The following is a 21051-nucleotide window of genomic DNA, read 5'->3' on the forward strand; positions in this document are numbered from 1 at the left end:
CTAAACATTATATTAAGCAGTGGTCCAGGAAAGAAAGGAAAAATGCCTGTTTCAGAGTTTCTAAACAGACTAACACTATTAAATTTACTGTCTGATACAGTTGCAGCAGACACTGAGAATCTTTGTAGGACAGTTCCCTAGCCAATAAATCTGTATTATTTTCTAAATATAATCTCAAAATAATATCAAACAGAACATTAACTTTAACGAAAGAATGCATATGTGGCATCATTTACAATGCTTCATTTTATTAATAGTTTGTTCCCTTGTTAAAGAAACGCATATAGTCTTGTGGTCATAGTTTTTTTTTTTCTCTTTTTGTTTATTGCTTTTTAGAATAATTGTCAGCCACGATTAATCCCATAGCTGCTTAATTTGATTTAATGCATCAAACACTTTATTTAAGAATTTTCTCACATCCGTGAAGAAAATAAATGGGAAATTCACCAATTCTTTACAGCTCACATGACATTGTGTTTGTTTTGTGTTCCTGCAGTCGCTATGGCAGTAGCCAATCGGAATTAGAAGGGAAGGAGCGTCGCCACTCCCACACGATAATGAGCATGGCTGAGTCTGAGAGCCCACCCCAACTTCCATCGCCAACTCATTTGAGCCAGTCTTTTGCTGGCAAAACACCACCCACCAATGTGGGTGAGTACAATTATAAAAAACCCTAGACTCATTTGAATTAATTATTATTAATTATTTGTAACCCTGCAGTGTCTGTGAAAGAATTTATCATGATGTTTATGTAACCAAATTTATTTATTCTTTTATAATTATTATACGTTTTATTTGAATTGGTGTTTTCAGTATTGTGTAATCTCTCAAATACTTCAGTTTATTAGGAATACCTACCTCCTTATTAAGGTATTAAGGTCATCCAATCAGCTAATCACAAAGCAGAAAAATTCAGTAAAGTCTTGCAGAAAGAGGCTAGGAACTGCAGGTATTGTTTTTTAAAACACTAGAATGCAGATAAATTTGATCTTTGTTACAAATGTTATTAATTTGTTAAACTGATAGTTTGGCCATGTGCAGAGGAGGGACATGGGGTATATTGGTAGGAGACTGCTGAGGATGGAGCCACCAGGCAAGAGGAAAGAGGAAGACCAAGGAGGAGGTTCATGGATGTGGTGAGGGAAGACATGCAGGTAGTTGGGTTGAAAGAGGCAGATGTAGAGGACAGGGTGGTATGGAGACGGATGATCCACTGTGGCGACCCCTAATGGGAGAAGCCGAAAGAAGAAGAACAAGAAGAAGAACTGTGATTGTGGCATGTGGTCACAGACAGCCTGGTTTGAGTATTTTGAAACTTCAGAAGCAGATCAGAGCAGAATCACAAAGCTAGAATGGGGCGACTAAATGTATTAAAATAGCCATTCTGCACAATAGTGGTGAGCAGAAAAGTATAGCGGAGTCATATGTCAGGTATGTCGAACCTTGTCGAGCATGTTGATGGATTTTAACAGAAGAAGACAGTAGGTACAGGCTAACCAGAACAAGACAGATCTTGCAGAAGTTTGCAAAGCACAGGCAATATTTTTTTCTCATATTCACCAGCCCAGTTTCAGTGACCCTGTGCCCACTGTAGCTTCATATTCCGATAGTGTTCGGCTGACCCCATCTGGTCTATTGCTCAAATTTTAATTTACCATCCAAAATTGTAAAATGAACTGTAAAGGCTGTTTTGCATAAAACACTTCAGCAATTGCCATGCTTAAATTCGCTCAAGATCGCATTTTCCCAATCCAAATGTTTGATGTACACCTTAACTGAAGACCCTGATTTTTATCTGCATCATTTCATGCATTGCACCCTCACAAAATTATTGGCTGATTAGATAACCGCTTGCATGTGGAGGAATTCAGGTGTTCCTAATATACTCCACATTTTGTGAAAACAGATAGAGATTAAAGTGCATGTCGTCTGCATTCCATTTACATTCCCCATTCAGAGCATGCTTTCACTGATTCATGAAGCTTTTGTGTTTCGTTTTTAATCTCTATTCATGCATGTATACATTTGTGCATTAATTCTACTTTTCGCCTGTCTTATGTCTTTCACAGTGGCTCCCATTACATGCTCGAACACCACCCCTCGCATCACTCGCTCCAACAGTATTCCGGCCAACGAGGGCAGCTATGACCTGTATGCAAGTTCCCCAATGGGAAGCTCAATGTCACTGGCCGATCGGCCTAAAAGCATGATGCGCTCTGGATCCTTCCGGGAGCCTGGAGAGGACGGTGAGCTTTTCTATAGACGTTTTATAGGTTGCTTCTGTCTTCTAGCATTATTATTAATGTCTAGTAGTAAAATCAGCTTTATTATCATTTTTAATTATCAACAAACTAAACGTGGGGTTAAAAAATATATACCCCAAAATGGATTAAATTCATTATTTTCCTCAGAATTCAACAAACAATACCCCATAATGACAACATGAAAGTGTGTTGCAAAGATTTTAGACAAACTTCAATTTTTTTTTAAAATAATGAATTTAACGTATTTTGGAATATGTAAAAAGTGAAGCCTTTTGAATACTTTCCGGATTCATTGTACCGTAATTTCCGGACTATAAAGCGCACCCATATATAAGCCACACCCACTGAATTTATTTTGAACATAAATAAACCGCACCTGTCTATAAGCCGCAGGTGTCTACACTACTGTACTTTACACAGGCTTTCCCTTAGGAGCATAGTGGTATTTTGGGAATAGCATGCCAGAAGCGAGCTCTCCCTTCACCCTGACTCAACGCGTTGCAACGGCTTGTATCTAAACAGTAGCCGACCAAATAAGTCATTGTTCACTGTCTTTCTCCTTCCTTTCACAACTTTTTCTCTCGGGAGTTTATCTTTTGGCATCGTCGTGCGTTTAAAAATCACTCCATGGAAGTTTTTTCCCCCGAAGCCGTGCAGCTCAGAACACAGGTGAGGTGCGTTTTTTCGATTCCGTTCGAAAATTTAATTGGTCTAACGTTATGGGGTTCAGTTTTTTGGCTTGAAGTTTGTGAAACCGGGAAAAACCCAGAAAAATTTCATAAATTAGCCGCTTCGTTGTTTAAGCCACGGGGTTCAAAACGTGGGAAAAAAGTAGCGGCTTATAGTCCGGAAAATACAGTACTTATAAACTGTATACGAGGGAAGCGTTAGCTCAGTGGTTAAGGCAATGCACTCTGGACTGTTGACCAAGACCCTTAACCCTCACCTCCTCAGTTGTAAGTCTCTCTGGATAAATGCCATAAATGTACAAAATAAAATATTACGATGCCATATATCAAAGGTCCGATCAAAAATGTTGCTGAGACTGATTAATAATCATTAAATGCAATGCTGTGGTCGACAATTTGCTTATTTATTGTTGTGCCTTGAAAGCTTTCAGGTGGTTCCCACCCTGTGTATTACTTAACCCACAGTAAAATAGCTTTATTTTCACATTTACTCTTTAACAGTAGATTTAAGTAGATTGTCTTTACACTTTTACCAACATTTCACACTGTAAATAAACATGAATTTCTGGCTGAATCAGTGTTTTGTTTTCAGATTCTACTGGTTATTGGCTTTTCTGCCACACACCTTTTAGTGTAATTGTAAAATAAATCTGTAGCTTATTGTTGTTTTTGATCGATCAAACTGGTGGCTGTTCTGTTTTCCATCTTATGAATACATATTTCACATTATTTATAATAGAAATTATTCTCCTGTATATTCTGTTTCAGTCCACGGTTCTGTTCTATCCCTGGCCTCCAACGCGTCATCGAACTACTCATCGGTAAGTACGCAATGTCAAGAAGGAAACACAGTGGCTAAATTCTCTACATGTTCTACACTTTTAGAATGTTAAATTAACAATATTATATATTGGTACTGTTTGCCACATACAATGCATATAATATAATTTAGTGACTAAATAATTTTTTTTTAAAAGGCCAAAAATCATTCTGTGCTGCTCTCAATCTTGAGCTTTTTCCTTCTTTCCTACTGCTCCCACCTCGATTTATTTCATCTTGCGTTCTCAGACAGAGGAGAGAATGCAGGGAGAGGTAAGCCTGTCCTTTCAGCACTTTGTTTTCTTGTTTCATGTTTGTCTATGGTCATGGCTGTACTCTTTGCTTTATCGATTGGCTTCCACTTCAAAATGTCTTGGCGATATTGTGTATCTGACTGCGTCATTAACTTTTTCAATAAGCTGATGCGCCTCACTGTTGAAATCAGTCAAACGTTCCTCGTTTTTATATAACATTTTACGTTAGAAACATTATTTATGACCATTCATGTCAGTATCTTCCAGAAATCATCATCGGACTCTAGTTTGGTAGTGGAGATAGGAAAACTAACAGCTAGACTTATCTTTCTCCACAGCAAATCCGCAAACTAAGGCGTGAACTTGAAGTATCTCAAGACAAAGTGGCCAACCTGACGAATCAGCTGTCCACTAACGTATGTACCGAAATGTTCCAAACACCAGCAGCACAACTCCTGTGCAGCACATTCTTGAGCCAGCTGCTTTGACTGAGATCAATGTGCCTTATGCAGAATTGTTTTTCTTTATTTACATTTATTTGCCTTGTATGTGATCTTGTTCGTGGTCTGTTTGAATGGCCTTTCGCTATTTTGTAAACGTGTGTTCATGCACCATCATATATATTATATTATATTTTATTATTAAATAAACATCGGGCACCTGAGTGGTGCTGCAGAAAAACATTTGTCCAATCATCAGCAGCTTATGAAGTTGAAACCATAAGGCATAATGCCTAAACCATTAGAGCAGTGGTTCTCAAAGCGCGGGGCATGCCCTCTAGTGGGGAATAAAGACATTACAGGTGGGGTGCAATGAACTGCAGGATTTATACACATTTTTTCTTGTTTTTCATTAAGCTCTAATTATGATTTTCTCCATTAAGAATAAAGTATTGTGTTTTAAATTTAAATTTTATATCATTTAATTATGTAGATAATATTTCAATAAATTACTTGATATTACTTTATATTTCAATACATTTTAAAACTTGAAGTTTAAGAATTTCATTGCCAGTTTTTTTGGCTTGAAAATCCACCCCCTTTAAAGAGGGGAATGGCAGCAAAAGTTAGAGAACAACTGCATTAAACTAAGTTAAACTAACCCTGCCCTCTGGGTGGGAGACATGGCATACTCTCTTCCCTGGCAAATCAGAGCATGACTGACCAATCAGCTGTGTCTGTGGGCCAAGGTATGAAGAAGAGAGTACTGAAAACAGCATAAGCAGCAGATTGAAAAGATGCAGTAGCTTCAAGTGCATGTGTTAGCGAATGAAGAGTTCGATGGAAGCATGTGTTAGTCTTCAGCCTGCCTCGTTTGGTATCTATTGTATTATAGAAGAGAGAATAGAAGAGAGATGGGGTGTGGAATTAGCAAATAACCAAATCGACAGGAAATGGGCTGAAAACAATTATTTTTTTATAAAGTCATATTTTGTCATACCACTGAATGAATCCCTATAACGAATGTTGATGCATAGAGTTTCACCTCTCACTGATAACGTTCACTAACCTTCATCAAACAGATCTCCCCTTCAAAAACTTTTTTTTTTTGCTACAGAACTGGGTTCAGCAAACGTCAAACAATAATGTATTTCAGCACCTCGAGTGCTCTCTTGCATCTAGGCAATATTTTAGGATTCTTTGATTATGTTACATGTACAGCGCAAATGATCTCAATCTGATCCCAGTACTGTCTTAACATGTGAGTGTATGTGTGTGGGATCATGAGTGTGTGAGTGAGAAGTATAACCCTGACCCTAATGCCACTATCCCTCTCTCCTTGGCTGATGTCCTCTTCTGGCTGCGGGCTGGTTTGCGGGTCCTCGGGGGCTGCTCGCTCTAGCAGGCAGGCCAGGTTTGTTGGACTGTCACTTCCAGCCTGTCCCTTGTTGCTGTTGCATGTTTTTAACCTCGCCCCCTGCAGGCCCCCACCCTCAGCCCGGTGCTGGTTGATGATGTCAAGTGGAGATCATTTCCAGGTGTCATCTAGACATCAGCTAAAAGCTGATGCTGTCATAGTTTTGTTGATGAATACAATGCTTTTGGAAGGATGGCTCATGAGCAGTTGAGCTGTACACACACATACATAGGAGCTAAAAAAATGATCGTTTTACCCATTCAAATTGATTTATTAACAGTATCATTATTTCCTATACACTCCCTTATATGGACATAAGACTATTGCATGCACAGTGCTAGCAGAATCACTTCATGGTGTTCTTTCAGCAGTGTGCTAAATGCCGTGTGTGGACAAAATGCTAGACCTCGTGTATTTATCCTTCCATCATTTCTGTCCACCTCATCACTTCGCCCCTTCATAATCCATAGCCTTTCTGCATTGTCTTCTCCCATCCTTCTCTCCAGCTTGGATGGAGAGACACACACACACTTGTGTGTGAGGTGTGCTCACCTGTTGTTGTGTGTGTCGGTGTCTGTTATCGCTAATGCTAGCATTCTTTTGCAGGCTAACCTGGTCGCTGCGTTCGAACAGAGTCTGACGCTTATGACTGCTCGCCTGCAGAGCCTGTCTGTCAGCTCTGATCAGAAGGTGAGTGAGTGAGTGAGTGTGTGTGTTGTATTATATCTATGTATCCTTTGTATCAGACATTCAAATTTATTCCCTGAGGTTGAGCCCACTTTCATTGCATCACCCCAACCCACAACGTCTTGTCAGTACCCAGACTGTTGATGCGTATAATTGTAAAACAGGCCAAGTCATCTCATTCGCCCAGGGCTTTTATTGTCTATAATTAACTGGTTGATAAAATAAAATAGAACAACATTAAATGTCTAAGAATACAACAGACCTGACAACCCTGAAGAAGAAGAATGCCTAGCCCAACATTATTGATCTACAAAGCGTTTGAATGTGTCTGAGTGCTGACCAGTGCAGGAGACCAAAGCAAACAAACAGCGTCCTTAAGACCCAGGCCTAAGAAATCTACTTATAATAATCACAGTCAATATAAATACACACATAATACCTGGAAAACTGAAGCTTCTAAACACATCTTGTTGGACTGTACCTTTTACAATACTGCTAGGAAACGATTTTACTCAGAAACATGTCTGTCATGTTTATAGCCCTGAATCTAACATGGTGTTAAAGCTTAATAAACAAACATACAAACAAACTGAAGCTTCTAGTTATTAGATTCAAATCACAAGTAGGTTGAACTAATCCAGAAGTGAGGGTACAAAAATGACCCCTTGTCTTAATGAACCAGTTTTTGGATAAATGAAGACCTTCATTTGACCCAGTAACGTCCAGGACAAATTAACCCAAGGTGTGTTCTCTTGCACATTGAGCCAGCACTGGGATACAGAAATGACACAAATTGGGTTTTATTTAATCCAGTCATAATTCTTTAGCGTGGTAGTTGTCATTCAGGATGAGTTCCAGAAGAACAATAAAGCTGAAATAGTTTTTTTTAATTTAGTCATCATTGACTTTGCCTCTTAGAAAAAACTTTTGCATGTGATTGGGTTCAAATATTTATCTATTTAAATCGATAGACAACACAAAACGCGCTCTTGTTACGTCAAGACAATCGATCTGTCTAGGTTGTTTCTCTGACCACTTTGAAAAGCTGGTGGCAGAAGTTGGCTTGGTTCAAGTGGCAGTGTCATGTTTTAAGTGTTCTGATTTATGCAGCTCTAATGAGCTCATGCTTTCAGGAGGCACTTATTACGACCTCTCAGGGGACAGAGTGAAAATCAGTCTTGTTTTGATTAGCCCGCTGTAGAATTGGGAAGGAGAGGGAGGTGAGAGTGGGACACATGCATTCAATTTAATAAAGTGAAAGACATTATAAGACTTTTATTACCGGACAGTGTTTATAGTGTTATATATCAACTTTGCATGTCAAGGATACCTGGATCTCATATATCTTGTACTTGCAGGACGTGGAGCTACAGGACCTGAGGGAAACCATTGACATATTGCAATCTAAGAGCACAGAGGCCCAGGTTATCATCCATGGAGCACTCAACAACCCAGACTCCACCCCCAAAGGTCTGGATCTTTTCTTATGAATAAAAAAAATCACCTGAAATGAAAAACTTGATTAAGTACTGACTCTGATACCAAAACAATAGGCTCACATTCCTCTACCTGTCTGTCTCCTTTTCTTTAGAACTACAGATTAACAGGCAGAATTCATCTGAAAGCATTGCCAGCATGAACAGCATCACCAGTCATTCTAGCCTGGGCAGCCTAAAGGAACAAGATGCCAAGAAAAAGAAGAAGAAAAGCTGGGTAAGTTGACTGTTGCATAATATGCTCTTTTTTTTTTTCTTTTTGCACTTTTGGACAGAGCACACTGAGGGCAACTTTTTCCTGAAGGCAGCATGTTTTCTTGGCTGTGATAATGTAGGCAAACTAATGTAATTGCTCGTTCCATTTGTGTATTGGTTTATCAGTCCACAAATTCAAATTCTCCCTAAGCCTTACATTGTTAGGGGCTACACGGCCATTCACTGCAAAGTTTCATTTGGTTTATACCCAGACAAAAGTGTGTTAGTTTTTTTCTTGCCTCAGATATTTTCACTAACTTGTTCAGATTGAAACTAGTAAATGTAACTGAAATTATGAAGCAACATTTGTATATGGTATCAACATGGTCTTTGTTCAGTGCACCATTTTATAGGATGAATGAATGACTTTATTTCTATCTAGAAAAGAACACAAACGTTGTTGGGCCACAATGAGCTGCCAGTAGAGCAGCAACACTGGACATTGTTCCTCCAACAGAGCCTTTAGTTTTTCCCTTAAATTTGTCACCAATTTGTGTATTTTGTAAAAACCGATAATTAAAAAAATATATATATATTTCCCATCATTGCCAGTTTCTTTCTCTCCGTTCTCTCGTGCTCTCACTTCCTTTTTTGCTTTCTCTGTATGTGCATTATTATATGCTGTTGCATTGTGCATTGGGAACAACATTAAGTATGAGTTTGATCTTTTTCCTATGCCTTCCCTTTCTCTCCTTTAAGGTGTATGAGGTGAGTTATTTTCCCAATCCCCACCATTCCCACCCAATATGAAAGCAACATATTTATTTATCTGACCCTCCCCTCTCCAATGAGTTTCTACCATTCTGCACCAATGACTCATACTCTAATCATTTTTTATTATTATTATTATTATTCTTAGTCTTTGCTTGTAAAATAATGTTTGCATGTTTAGCAGCTTTGAGATCATTTACTCACAGTAAATCAAACTATTATTTGAGCTTGGACACAGCTGGAGTTGGATTCTTTATGTGTGGAATCTCTATGATTAGAATAAAATAGGAACTCTATGAAAAAAATTATTTAGATCCAGAATACAGTTTTTCGTTTTTAATGCACATAGATCTTTGTCTCATCCCAATCACAATAAGTAGACATGCTTACTTATGCATTTTATCATTTGCATATTTTCTTCATTTACACTGTCATATGTCATACGTCAGTGACTACAATATGCGGGAGTCATGTATTAAAATATATCTATATGCTGTTCTTCTTTCTGTTTTTCAGTTGAGAAGTTCCTTCAATAGGGCTTTCTATAAAAAGGGCTCCAAGTCGTACTCGGATATTGAGGAAATTGCCACCCCAGAGTCCTCAACGCCTTCCTCCCCTAAAATCCATCACGATGTAGAAAAATCACCATTTTCTCTAAATGAATCGACATGTATTTCCTCTTCTGAGTACGCAACATTTTCTCAAGATAACTAGCCATAATTCAGTTCGAACAATTCAAAAAAAAAATTTATTGGGCTTTATCAACGTTGACCACATTTACAAGCATCAGCAAAGCTTTGAATATTTGTTTGTTTCCACTTCAGACTGGGCGACAGCAGTGAGGGCGCAGAACCCGATGAGAAGGTGGTGTCTGAGCTGCGCTCTGAACTCTGGGAGAAAGAACGCAAACTTACAGATATTAGGCTGGAGGCCCTTACTTCTGCTCACCAGCTGGAGCAGCTACAGGAAGCCATGAGCAAAATGCAGGTGTGTATGAAGAAAGTCCGAGTGAAGACACACACACACACTCGGACACAACGCACATAATACACTAGTAAATATCGAACAGCAGTCAATGTTGCATACCAGTAGAGGTTTCATATCTCTGTAAATGTCTTCTCATACAGATGACTGTAGAAAATCTAAAGGCAGAAAATGACCAGCTGAAGACAGGTAGCTCCAGACCGCCAAGCTCCACTTCCCAGTCCTCCGGGCTTGGCTCGTTGGGCACCTTGTCACCACGGCAATCTGTGGCATCTCTTAGCAAAACGTTTAGCATGGGAGCAACTGAAAGCTTAAACACAGGTGAGGTGAAACACATGTGCACACCATAATAGATTATACAGGATATAAGATTTTTTTTTATGCATTTTAATTGGACATGGCCTTTTAATCTACTGATTAGTGCTGGGTGGTGAAGCAGGTAGCATGCTGCCTCACAACCACTGTTTCCTATGTTTGATCTTGAGCTTGGGATACGGTTGTGTGTAAAATTTTGAATGTTTTTCAAAGTGTGGGTTTACTCTAGTGTCCTCTCACCTTACTAAATATAAAAACAGATTTTGCGGCATCTAAATCTGTGTATGTCTCGTGTACTTAAATCTGATATGAATATGATTGTAAGGATACAAATAGATAATGGTTGTTCACCTAAGTAAACTATTAACTGCAATTCAGTTCAATTATTAATAGAAAAGATGAATGCTATTTTTTGGCAGATGTATTTCAAAGTCCTACCTCGACCCTGCAGAAGGATGAGAGCATCGTCAGAGTGTTGGTGCGCATACCCAACCAGCAAGTGATTGATGAGGTATGTCTCACTACTATAGGACCTTAGTTTTTACATTCTGTTTTCAAAATGTACAGTGATATTGAGTTTACACAACTAACCTTTTCACACAGGAGGTTAAACAACTGGAATTCTTCATTGGTCTGATCAAACTCAGTGGGCAGACCGACTGGTGCACGCTTGACTCTGCCATCTGCAAAGCTTTTAAAGTGAGTTGCAGGGCTACGGTTTATTATTATTATCATTGATTTAGGGCTGCTGCTATTGATTATTTATAGAGTATTCTAACAGTTATTCCGTCGAGTAATCGGATGAAAAATAGTTTTCCTTAATTGAAGAGCAAAACTAAATAAAATAAGACCGGTCTCTTAAAAAAGTCATTTGTTACCGTTTTAGAAAAATGTATGTTTCTACTGCATACAAGACTATCTGTGAAAACTAAACTCATTTAGAGCATTTCATTGCCATAATTGCATCAAAATACAAATACAGTGCGTTTAAAAAGTTCCTTCACCGTGGCCGCGTACAGTAGGTTATGGAAAACTATTAGTTTAATGAAACTCTATTATTATTCTCATGCACGTATTTACTTTATTAAATCTCGCACAGTATCGCGACGTGGTTTTCTTGTCTCCGGGAAAAGCCGCTTGAAATTTTCCTTGTATGTATTTGAAAAATCCTTGTATTTATCACCAGCTTTCAAAAGATGCTCCACTACCTGCTCTACGCCGCCACTGCGGAGAGACATTTGGAACGCATTGTAAATATAAATAAAAAAATAATAATCAAGTTTAAATGACCTTAAAAACGGTAACTGCACTGTAGGGAGTTTTGTTTTTGTTTTAGTTTGAAATAATCCACATTTTGGAAACTTTCTGGTGTTTTCTTTTGCCTGAATCATTTCTCGCTGTTTTCTCCCCGTTCTTCTTTTTCATTCTGCAGCGTCTTCTCTATTTACCTGTCCAGGGCACTTCAGAGTTTAGCAGGCGCACTGTGTTCCACACGGACCATTATTACTGTGGCACTACCTGCTAAACTCTGAAGTTCCCTGGACAGGTAAATACAGAAGACGCTGCAGAATAGTGAATATAATGAATTATTGTAGTTAAATGGATTAAACAAAACATCGAGGTAAATTAATTTTGCTAACGGAATTACTCGAGTTACTCAAAGAATCATTTCAGCCCTACAATAATTCATTATATTCACTATTTGGCTTGGTTAATACATTAATCAACACATACGCATACTTTTTGTGTTTTTAAGCTATACATAGAGCAAACATTAGAATAAAACAACTCCTGTGCATCCACAACTTTCTTTTGTCTGCCCAGGACTATTTATCAGTGGTGGACCCAAGCTCCAGCCTGGGCCTGTCTCAGGACTCTATCTACAGCTACAGCCTTAGTCATCTAAAGAGGGTGCTAGGGGCTCAGCCACCTGAGACTCCACCAGTACGCTGCCTTAGCAAGAGTTCCACCTGCATCAACGTGGCTCTCAAAGGTTAGTTACAATAAGTATTCTTTTACACTGTTAGTACTCAAGGTCTCGCCCAGTTCCTATAAAATTAAACAAATCAAAACATGAAAAAACGGAAGGTATATTGGAACCTTTGGCAAGTGCACACTGGAATCGTAAAAATATCCTGAACATGCAAAAAAACACACCGGCTATATATCACCAGGTAATTCTGGAAACGGCTAGTTTTATAATATCATTTTCGGTAACATATCTGTTACAATCACTGTTGGTTTTGTCTTTATTTTTGATTGGAACAAACAGAGAACAGGTTATTTGTGCTATTGCTGTGTTCTCATCCGCACAAATGAACCACACCAAAGACTAAATCACACCAAAGTTTTATACAAATGGACTCAAATGTTGTGTTTGTTCAGTAGTTGTGGATCATTATATTATGAAACGTACAGAACTTGTCTTGGCTTGAGATTAAAGAGCCTTTTAAGGGCTTCACATTATCTTGTATCTCAGTAGATTATGAGACAAAGCACATTCACTAATGTTTTAATTCGTGCTGCACGATTAATTGCATCGCGATCGCGATGCCGGCTTGTGCGTTTACGGGGCGATTTATGGAAATAATTAAGTGCATAAGTGCATGTATGGACCCCTGTATAGTTTTCATTCACTTTTGCACCGCCGCTTCCCTCGTACTCACGCTGGGACACAAACCCACTCGTGGTAACACACATCTGTCCTCAATGCCAACGCATAACCTGCACACACTCGTGGATTGGCGCGCCTTCACCTGGCAGCCTCCGCTTTCCCCACACACATCCCCATACACACCGTCATCTCTGCCCGGTATCTTTCCATCTTTCTCTCTCTCTCTCTCTCTCTCTCTCTCTCTCTCTCTCTCTCTGTCTCTCTCTCTCTCTCTCTCTCTCCCTCCCTCCCCGGTGTCTGTTACATCCTGCGGTAAACAGGGCCGTTTCTAGCATTTTGGAACCCTGGGAAAGATTCCTGAACCCTGGGCAAGATTTCTGAACACACCTCTGTGCTCCCGCCACAATTCTCCACTCCCACACCATACAAATCATTTTCAAAACTTTTGCAAGCAAGAGAGAAAAATAAAATGTATTTTTTTTATTTCTTGCACTGACCATGATGAGCTGCTCATGCTGCACACCCTGTGTGGCTCTTCACCAGAAAAGTGATGCTAAAATAAAGTCTTAAAATAAATGATCTCACATTTTCCCCAGACAATCAGCAGAGGCCCTGTCTGGCTGCAATGTTCCTCTTTCAACCCCTCCATTACCATAGTAGTATGACCTGGTGCATTCTGACTCCTCCGAGGTTCAATTAAAGATTTTTTTCAAAGCAGATTGCATTTATGCAGGTTTATAGAGATCATATAATGACTTAACTCCAAATTCTAGGGGAATTATTTTCTTGTCAAAGCAATAAATCCAATGAAAATGTCAAATTTTATGCTGCTTATTTACCAGGCTGCTTGATTTAAACCAGAGATCTATATGATCTTTCCCCGGTTGGCTTTTTAAGTATGTCTCAAGAGCAGTGAGACTTAAGTCGTAACATTCCTCAATCCCATTATATCCCTGTCTCTATCTCCAATGTTTCTATGCAGGTCTGAAGGAGAAGTGTGTGGACAATGTGGTGTTTGAGACGCTTATCCCGAAGCCTATGATCCAGCACTACATTAGTTTGCTGCTGAAGCACCGGCGTTTGATCTTATCGGGCCCCAGCGGCACAGGGAAGTCTTACCTCTCCTCCCGCCTGGCTGAGTACCTGGTGGAGCGCAGTGCCCGAGAGATCACCCCTGCCGTCGCAGTCTCCTTCAACATGCACCGTCAGACCTGCAAGGTAATCTGCACTGATCAGATAGACGGGGGTCTGGATTCCGGAACATGTATTTCAATGGCAGTAGTCTTTTTTTTTTTCTTGTGATTTTTATGTAACATTTTAGTTTAACATTGTACTTTATAAAATACTGCAACACGGTTCGCACACATCCTAGAAAATCTGAATTTATATTGTTAATCTGAGCCATGCAGAGCTGCATATATTTAATATAACATTTCTTTTACTTCCTCTATTGCTACTAATGTCAGTTTGTTTCATCTACTAAAGCAACTCAAAATTTTGGCCACTACACAAAACGTGTCAAATTTTTCTACAGAATCTCGATTTCATTCAGTGCAAGTGTTTCATATCTGGATTCCTCTAGTCAATGTATTTTTTTAATAAATTAATCGATATAACATTTTCACTTGGCTCACCCTCACAGCACCTTTATAACTACAACCTTTATTACACTTTAAATATTCAAAATATGAATCCTCCTGCAGACTTTTATATGAGTTGTTTATTTTTTTTTTTTGATCTCCAGGATCTCCAACTCTACCTGTCTAACCTGGCAAATCAAATTGACCGGGAAACCAGCACAACTGAAATCCCACTTGTCGTTGTGCTTGATGATGTACATGATGCTGCATCTATCAGCGAATTAGTTAATGGTGCTTTAACATGTAAATATCACAAATGGTAAGTCAGTATAAACGGGTGTTAGTTAACCTTTACTTTATTTCCTATTTTTATATGCATGGATTTATTAACATCTATTCATAATCTTTGCTTAGTCCATATATTATAGGGACCACAAATCAGCCAGTGAAGATGACCCCTAACCACAGCCTGCACCTTAGCTTCAGGTGGGTGTCACCATTGGATCACCTTATAGAAAGAGCAAAAGCAAATATTGAAGGAAAAATATTTAACAAAACAGTGTGAATCCTGATTTTTGTTCATCAGATTGCTTGTTTTTCAGCATTGGCTTCTGTTCATGGTCAGCCAAGGCAGCATTCAATGTCAGTTTCATTCTCTAATTTATCTGTTCCCTTTGACTTTGAAGGATGGTAATGTTCTCCAATAACGTGGAGCCAGCCAATGGCTTTCTAGTGCGCTACCTGCACAGGAAGCTAATGGAAGCAGAGGAGCCCAGAAGCCTGACAAATGAGGATCTTCTACGGGTGCTAGATTGGGTTCCCAAGCTTTGGTACCACCTCCACGCTTTCCTGGAGAAGCACAGCACCTCTGACTTCCTTATTGGTAAGATTTTTGTGCTTACAAATCAGTTTTAATCACTCATTGATACAGAAGATTTCTAAAAGGAACAGCTTTTCAAACCTATTGTCAGTCATTTCGAATTAAACACAAATGCTGGAGAATTGTAACAGTTTTGCAACCTAAAGACCTGTTGCTAATATACTTAATCACAATCAGAAGGTCAACTTAAAAGACAGTCAGATTAACACTTTGCTTGTTCTATTTTTAGATTGTACCACTTAAAAATCTATCATACAAAAAAATATTAAGTATGGAAGTTTTAACCTACAGTACGTTATTATGTCTTTGTTTTTTGTAGGGCCGTGCTTTTTCCTGTCCTGTCCAGTGACGGTTGATGAGTTTCGCTGTTGGTTCATTGACCTGTGGAACCACTCAATCATTCCTTACCTGCAAGAGGGAGCCAAAGATGGTATCAAGGTGTGTCAGTTTGAAATGGCAAAGAAAATATTTTACAGATTGTCGGAATTGTTTTTATTTATTTATTTATTTACAATTTATAAGCATAATGAGTGGAACATATAATCTCTATCAGATAGAAATATATCAACAGCATTACTCTCTAATACGTAGGTCTCGCCTATGCAGAGAATGTCAGTGCTTCTACACAGACTGGTAGATAAAACACAGAGACAGAAAATTGCAAATTAATGAGTGTACTCTACACTAGTGAAAGAAACAATACACCACAAATATTGTAAATATCTAAAGGTCAAAATATCTAAAATAACAATAATACATTTCACATTGTTCCAGTCCATTTGGGCCTTTCTCGAACTGTTTTAGCTCATTAAAATGGCAACCTCTGAAACATTTCTTCTATATTTAATCAGTATATACATATGTAATCCGAGTATTCTCCTGGCATAGGCACATGGTCAGAAGGCAGTGTGGGAGGACCCAGTGGAGTGGGTGCGGGATTCTCTTCCTTGGCCCTCTGCCCAGCAGGACCAGGCCAAGCTCTTCCATCTGCCTCCACCCAGCATGGGTGCAGCCAGCCCGAGTCAAGCTGGAGATGAGCGGCCCCACAAAGAAACCCCTCCTAGCTCAATGGAGTCGGACCCACTGGTTAGTTACACCAATTTCTTTCTATAAAGAAACATTTTAAGTGAATTATGTTTCAGTACCAATAGAATAAGCCAGCATTTAGTGCGACAACTTAATGCAAGCACAGATAGTCTGTATTTTGGACTGCATTGCATAGTAGATGCTGTTCAAACATCTGAGCTAATTTTTTTACTTCAAGACCGTAGTGCTGCGATGTTTTATCTGATACACCGGTCTAACCATTTTCTAACCATTTTCTTCATTGCAGATGGCAATGCTGCTAAAACTGCAGGAGGCAGCCAATTATATTGAATCACCAGAAAAAGAGGCAGATCCCAAACTGCCCACGCTATGAACACAAATATATACTGAGCCTTCACTGATCTGTTTCATCTCTCCAGTGGTTCGGACCAAACTCAGAGGTCCTAATGCAAACTCCTGAATTATATCTTCATTGTCATAAATTACTAAAAGGAATTATGTCAGTATTCTTCTAACAGAGAACATAAGTCGTTTTTTCTTGGTTGTTGGTTGACACACCTGGTTTTGCTTTCCTGTTTATATAATAATGTATGTACATTGCAAAAATATTTGTTATAAAACGTGTCATAAAAGCCAATAGATACTTTTAGTCACACACAAATAGGTACTTTTGTTACAAACAGAAATATATAATGCTTGTACCTGCAGATTATGTACATCCTACAGTTTACATACAGCATAATCAGTATATGTTTTTCTTTCCATGAGCATTTACTGTTCCACTGCTGCCCACAGTACAACTCAAGGAAGCAGGTGTTACGTGCTAATTTGCTAGCATGCACAAACTGCATTCACCTCACAGCCTCTGAGGAAAACAGTGCATCCAATAGATTGCAGTGATCAAGCACATCTGCCCGGCCATTAACTTCAGTGATCGTCTACCCAATATCTAAACTGCATGCTGGAGCCTGTGACTGCTTTGAACTTTAGAAACACCTTGGGTTTCTTACGGTCTTGTTTTCCTGCCAGAGTGTCATTTTGGCAAAAAATTCAATGCCATTAAAAAAAAAAGGCAAAGTTCTGGAAAGTATGCTATTCTGTCCCCTGTAGGGGGCAATGTTTATCTCCAAATCTACATTGTCACACTACTGGCAATGTTTGGGAGTCAGCACTTCAACCGTACATAGCAAAGAGCATGGAGAGTGTTTGCAGTAGCTGAATGCTATTTCTGTAATCTCTCTAACAGCATAACGTTTCTCTATTCTTTTTATGTAATAGTACTGTAGTAAGATTTTATTCGGCTTCGAAACTAAGCTCAGGGGGGGTGGGTAATCTCAGGCATTCAGATATGATCATTTGATATTGCTGTACTTTTGGTTAAAGGCTCTCTTGTAGCATATGGTGCAAATGTCTCAAAATGCAAAAACCAAATACTCAAGTGTTGAAACCTGCTCAGACCTGCTCGGTACCAGCCATGAGTTCGGAGTAGGAGAGAAATGGCCCCTACTGCCCCTGCATTGAGAGCTTCTAAACGAGAATTCTAGAAAAACGTAGGATATTTTGATTTATTTGGTGCTATCACCCGCCTCTAGGAAAATAACAATTTTTCCATGCAGTGGTCTTATATTTATAGGTGCTTTATCTCAGTAAAATAGCCTTACGGTCTCATAGCATACAATGGCATCTTCATGAAGTAACTACCAGACACTTACTATCCATCCAATAACTTTACAGCACTCCTTTCTACTTTAAATAGCTGTGGCATGTCTTAACATTATTCCTTATCCAATGTTACAATTAAAGCCTATCATAAGCATATCATAACAGTATTTTTCTGGTAATGAATCTAAAGGTGAAGTTGCGTGCTGCTTTATCAGAAGATCTGACATTAGGCACTGTAGTAAAACTATGAGGCATGAACTTTGATACGCTCGGCTAGGAATGTACTGCATAAACTAGAGGATGTTCAGTTGCTCAAAATTAGCAGTGGACCAGTAATTCCCCACACCTTTGCCAGAAAACACAAAGCATATCAATATATGCATGTTTACAGGCAAAATCAATTTGAGTGGATCAGTTGAAAAATCTGCATCATTCCAAATGGTTTCTGCATTCATTTTTTTTTTTTTGCCTTAAATACTGTACTCGTTTATGTTCATCCATGTAAATACTGTGGTGCTTTAAAGTTTGAGAACACTTGAGAATTTTTTTTCTTATATTTATGTATTTTTATGGGAAAACAGAAAACCCAAGTACACAATACCTGTGAGTGGGAAAAGTGTGTGAACCTTTGCTTTCAGTATTTGGTGCGACCCCTCCTGCAGTAAAATCTGAAAATTGGGCCCAAACTAGGATGCTTCCACCACCACCAAAATGATACTGTGTTCATTTCTAGTGAGTTCAACAGAATAGTTATTTTTCCATAATTGTTATGGACAGCAATGGTTTTAAATTCTCTCCCTTTGTACAAAATTTGTTCACTCTGAATTGTGAATACATGGTCTTATTCTTAAAACCTAAAAAAGGTTCCTAAAAACCATCAGAGTTGGATAGATCCCTGTTTTTTTTTTTAAATAAAACAGGGTGCACACTCACACCTCATTGTCATTGGGTGGGCTGCAAACACGACTCTTAAAGTCCCTTTTAATTACTGTTAATCCCAGAGGTTCACATATGTTTGTCACTCACAGATATGTAATCATTTTCTTCAGTAAATGAATGACCAAGTATATTTTTTTTGTCTTATTTGTTTAAATGGTTTTAAATTGGTCAATCCTAAGGACTTTCTTTATGATGTTTTAGGTCGTGTTTGTGCAGAAAATTCTAAACGGTTCACAACCTTTCAAGCATCACAGTATGTCAGTGACAGAAATGTGAAAAAGGGTCTTAAAAAGGTCATATAGGATTTATCAGTAAAAGTGCCACAAAATCCTTTAGATAGGTATTATTTATATTCACATACAGTAAGATTGTCTATTTCTGAAGTTTCTTTGTGCTGCTATTCCCAACCTGCTTTGGGAGATTTTCATTTCATTATATCCCCTAGGCTTAAGTCCTTAGAGTGGCTTTCTTTCCTTTAAAAAAGAGATTGGAGCACTTCAAGCCCCATTTATAATTTATTTTAAAAGGGTATAAGAAAAAGATTGGCTTTTGTAATCTAACAGTATTATTGGTAATCTAGCAACAAATTGAAATAAAGCTGGAAAAATATACGGCTTAATTTGCTTTTTACTTTGCTTCGATGCAACTGATGATTAAAAAAAAAGAAAAAAGAAAAAGTATTATTCGGCCATTAATTATACCTGTGCCTCATGTTTGCCCCTGTATGAAATGGGATGTTGGTAACAGAAGCCATGGGGCTCTGTCTGCATCACTTTTCTGGTTCATGTGCCTGTAACTGTGATGGCTGTGTTGTGTTGTGCCGTGTCTCCCTTAGGACTATTCAACAACTTACTGTTGACTTTGGCAAAGAGGGAAGATGATTGTGATGCTTTTGTTTGTTTCTCTCTCTCTCTCTCTCTCTCTCTCTCTCTCTCTCTCTCTCTCTCTTAGCCCCTTTTACAAATGTTTTCAAATGCAGTACACTACTATATACTGTAGAAACTATACTACCTGCCCGAGTGGTGATCACTGTTGTTCATTTTGTTGAAGAATTTCGAGAGCATTACATTGGATGCAAAAAAAAAACCCAACCAAACAAAAAAATGAGATTTTTCTATGTTGCCAAAGTTCCACTACAAATATTCTTTAATGCATCAGATTTTTTTGTGGAGTATAAGTTTGTTTTCATATGAAACAATGGGCTATAATACAAGCCCTAGGTCACAAGTTGTTGAACAGTCCGCAAACCATGCAATGCTTGATATTGATTCGAAATGAAAATAGTCTACTATCAAAGGTATGGTAACTAATGTAACTTGCAATGTGCAATAGATGTGCAATGGGTTTCTAAATGTTGTAAAAGCATGTCACCTTTGTGTGAAAAAGAATTTGGAAATGGTCAACCTAATGACTGACCATTATAATAGGATATAGCCTTCTTGTTTGTAACTCTCCCCAGATAATTGTTAACGACCAAGTTTTTTTGTACATAATGTCATAATTGTATACATTGTAAATAGCCAAGTCATTTGCGACAACAATCATTTAGGATCAGAAATCTAGTAGAGACGTGGCTTGTAAAGGAGAAGCTGTTTGTTTGGAGTGGCCCTGTAAACCTGTGGGGAACCGGCATGCTTTCAGAGCTCTCTGCATAACCACGAGTCCAACATTATTCATCTGCCATAATAAAACCACACCATGTTCTTTAACCTGTTTATGCGTTCTTCTATTCTATGTATGCATTCAGTATAGCAGAATATATATATGATGCATTTTATAATGTCTATATTTAAAAATACTTATGTAAGTAAATCGAGCAACTTCTTTTGTATTGAGTTTATTTATTGAGTTCTCATTTATTGATTTTGATCACAATGAAGCCACTTTATAATGATACTATATAGTAGACCCGTGTGTTCATTAATTCGAAACCTGTGCAGGATCCCGGCTTCCTTTCCTGGCGCGTGAGACTCCATGCACGTGCAGTGGCTCTCCGCG

General features: G+C 38.5%; 1 protein-coding gene across 14 annotated transcripts in view; it reads left to right on the forward strand.

The window, feature by feature from the left end:
* The window catches only part of nav1b (neuron navigator 1b), an 83984-nt gene extending 63222 nt beyond the window's left edge, over nucleotides 1–20762 (forward strand). For 6 of the 14 annotated variants that reach the window (XM_046836753.1, XM_046837033.1, XM_046837280.1 and 3 more), the window contains 23 exons: nucleotides 497–651; nucleotides 2070–2246; nucleotides 3722–3774; nucleotides 4022–4045; nucleotides 4365–4442; nucleotides 5872–5880; nucleotides 6490–6573; nucleotides 7929–8040; nucleotides 8162–8283; nucleotides 9021–9029; nucleotides 9549–9718; nucleotides 9857–10019; nucleotides 10160–10337; nucleotides 10751–10842; nucleotides 10935–11030; nucleotides 12156–12324; nucleotides 13928–14163; nucleotides 14690–14844; nucleotides 14940–15011; nucleotides 15212–15408; nucleotides 15725–15843; nucleotides 16294–16491; nucleotides 16739–20762. In XM_046836753.1, the coding sequence (XP_046692709.1) occupies nucleotides 497–651; nucleotides 2070–2246; nucleotides 3722–3774; nucleotides 4022–4045; nucleotides 4365–4442; nucleotides 5872–5880; nucleotides 6490–6573; nucleotides 7929–8040; nucleotides 8162–8283; nucleotides 9021–9029; nucleotides 9549–9718; nucleotides 9857–10019; nucleotides 10160–10337; nucleotides 10751–10842; nucleotides 10935–11030; nucleotides 12156–12324; nucleotides 13928–14163; nucleotides 14690–14844; nucleotides 14940–15011; nucleotides 15212–15408; nucleotides 15725–15843; nucleotides 16294–16491; nucleotides 16739–16825 (2755 nt within the window). In that variant the 3' untranslated portion in view covers nucleotides 16826–20762. The remainder of the gene's footprint in view (nucleotides 1–496; nucleotides 652–2069; nucleotides 2247–3721; nucleotides 3775–4021; nucleotides 4046–4364; nucleotides 4443–5871; nucleotides 5881–6489; nucleotides 6574–7928; nucleotides 8041–8161; nucleotides 8284–9020; nucleotides 9030–9548; nucleotides 9719–9856; nucleotides 10020–10159; nucleotides 10338–10750; nucleotides 10843–10934; nucleotides 11031–12155; nucleotides 12325–13927; nucleotides 14164–14689; nucleotides 14845–14939; nucleotides 15012–15211; nucleotides 15409–15724; nucleotides 15844–16293; nucleotides 16492–16738) is intronic. The other 8 variants (XM_046836818.1, XM_046837443.1, XM_046837117.1 and 5 more) reach the window with 6 other exon arrangements.
* Nucleotides 20763–21051: the final 289 nt, after the last annotated feature.

Source organism: Silurus meridionalis, chromosome 1, assembly GCF_014805685.1.
Source record: "Silurus meridionalis isolate SWU-2019-XX chromosome 1, ASM1480568v1, whole genome shotgun sequence".
NCBI classification, from domain to species: Eukaryota; Metazoa; Chordata; class Actinopteri; order Siluriformes; family Siluridae; genus Silurus; species Silurus meridionalis.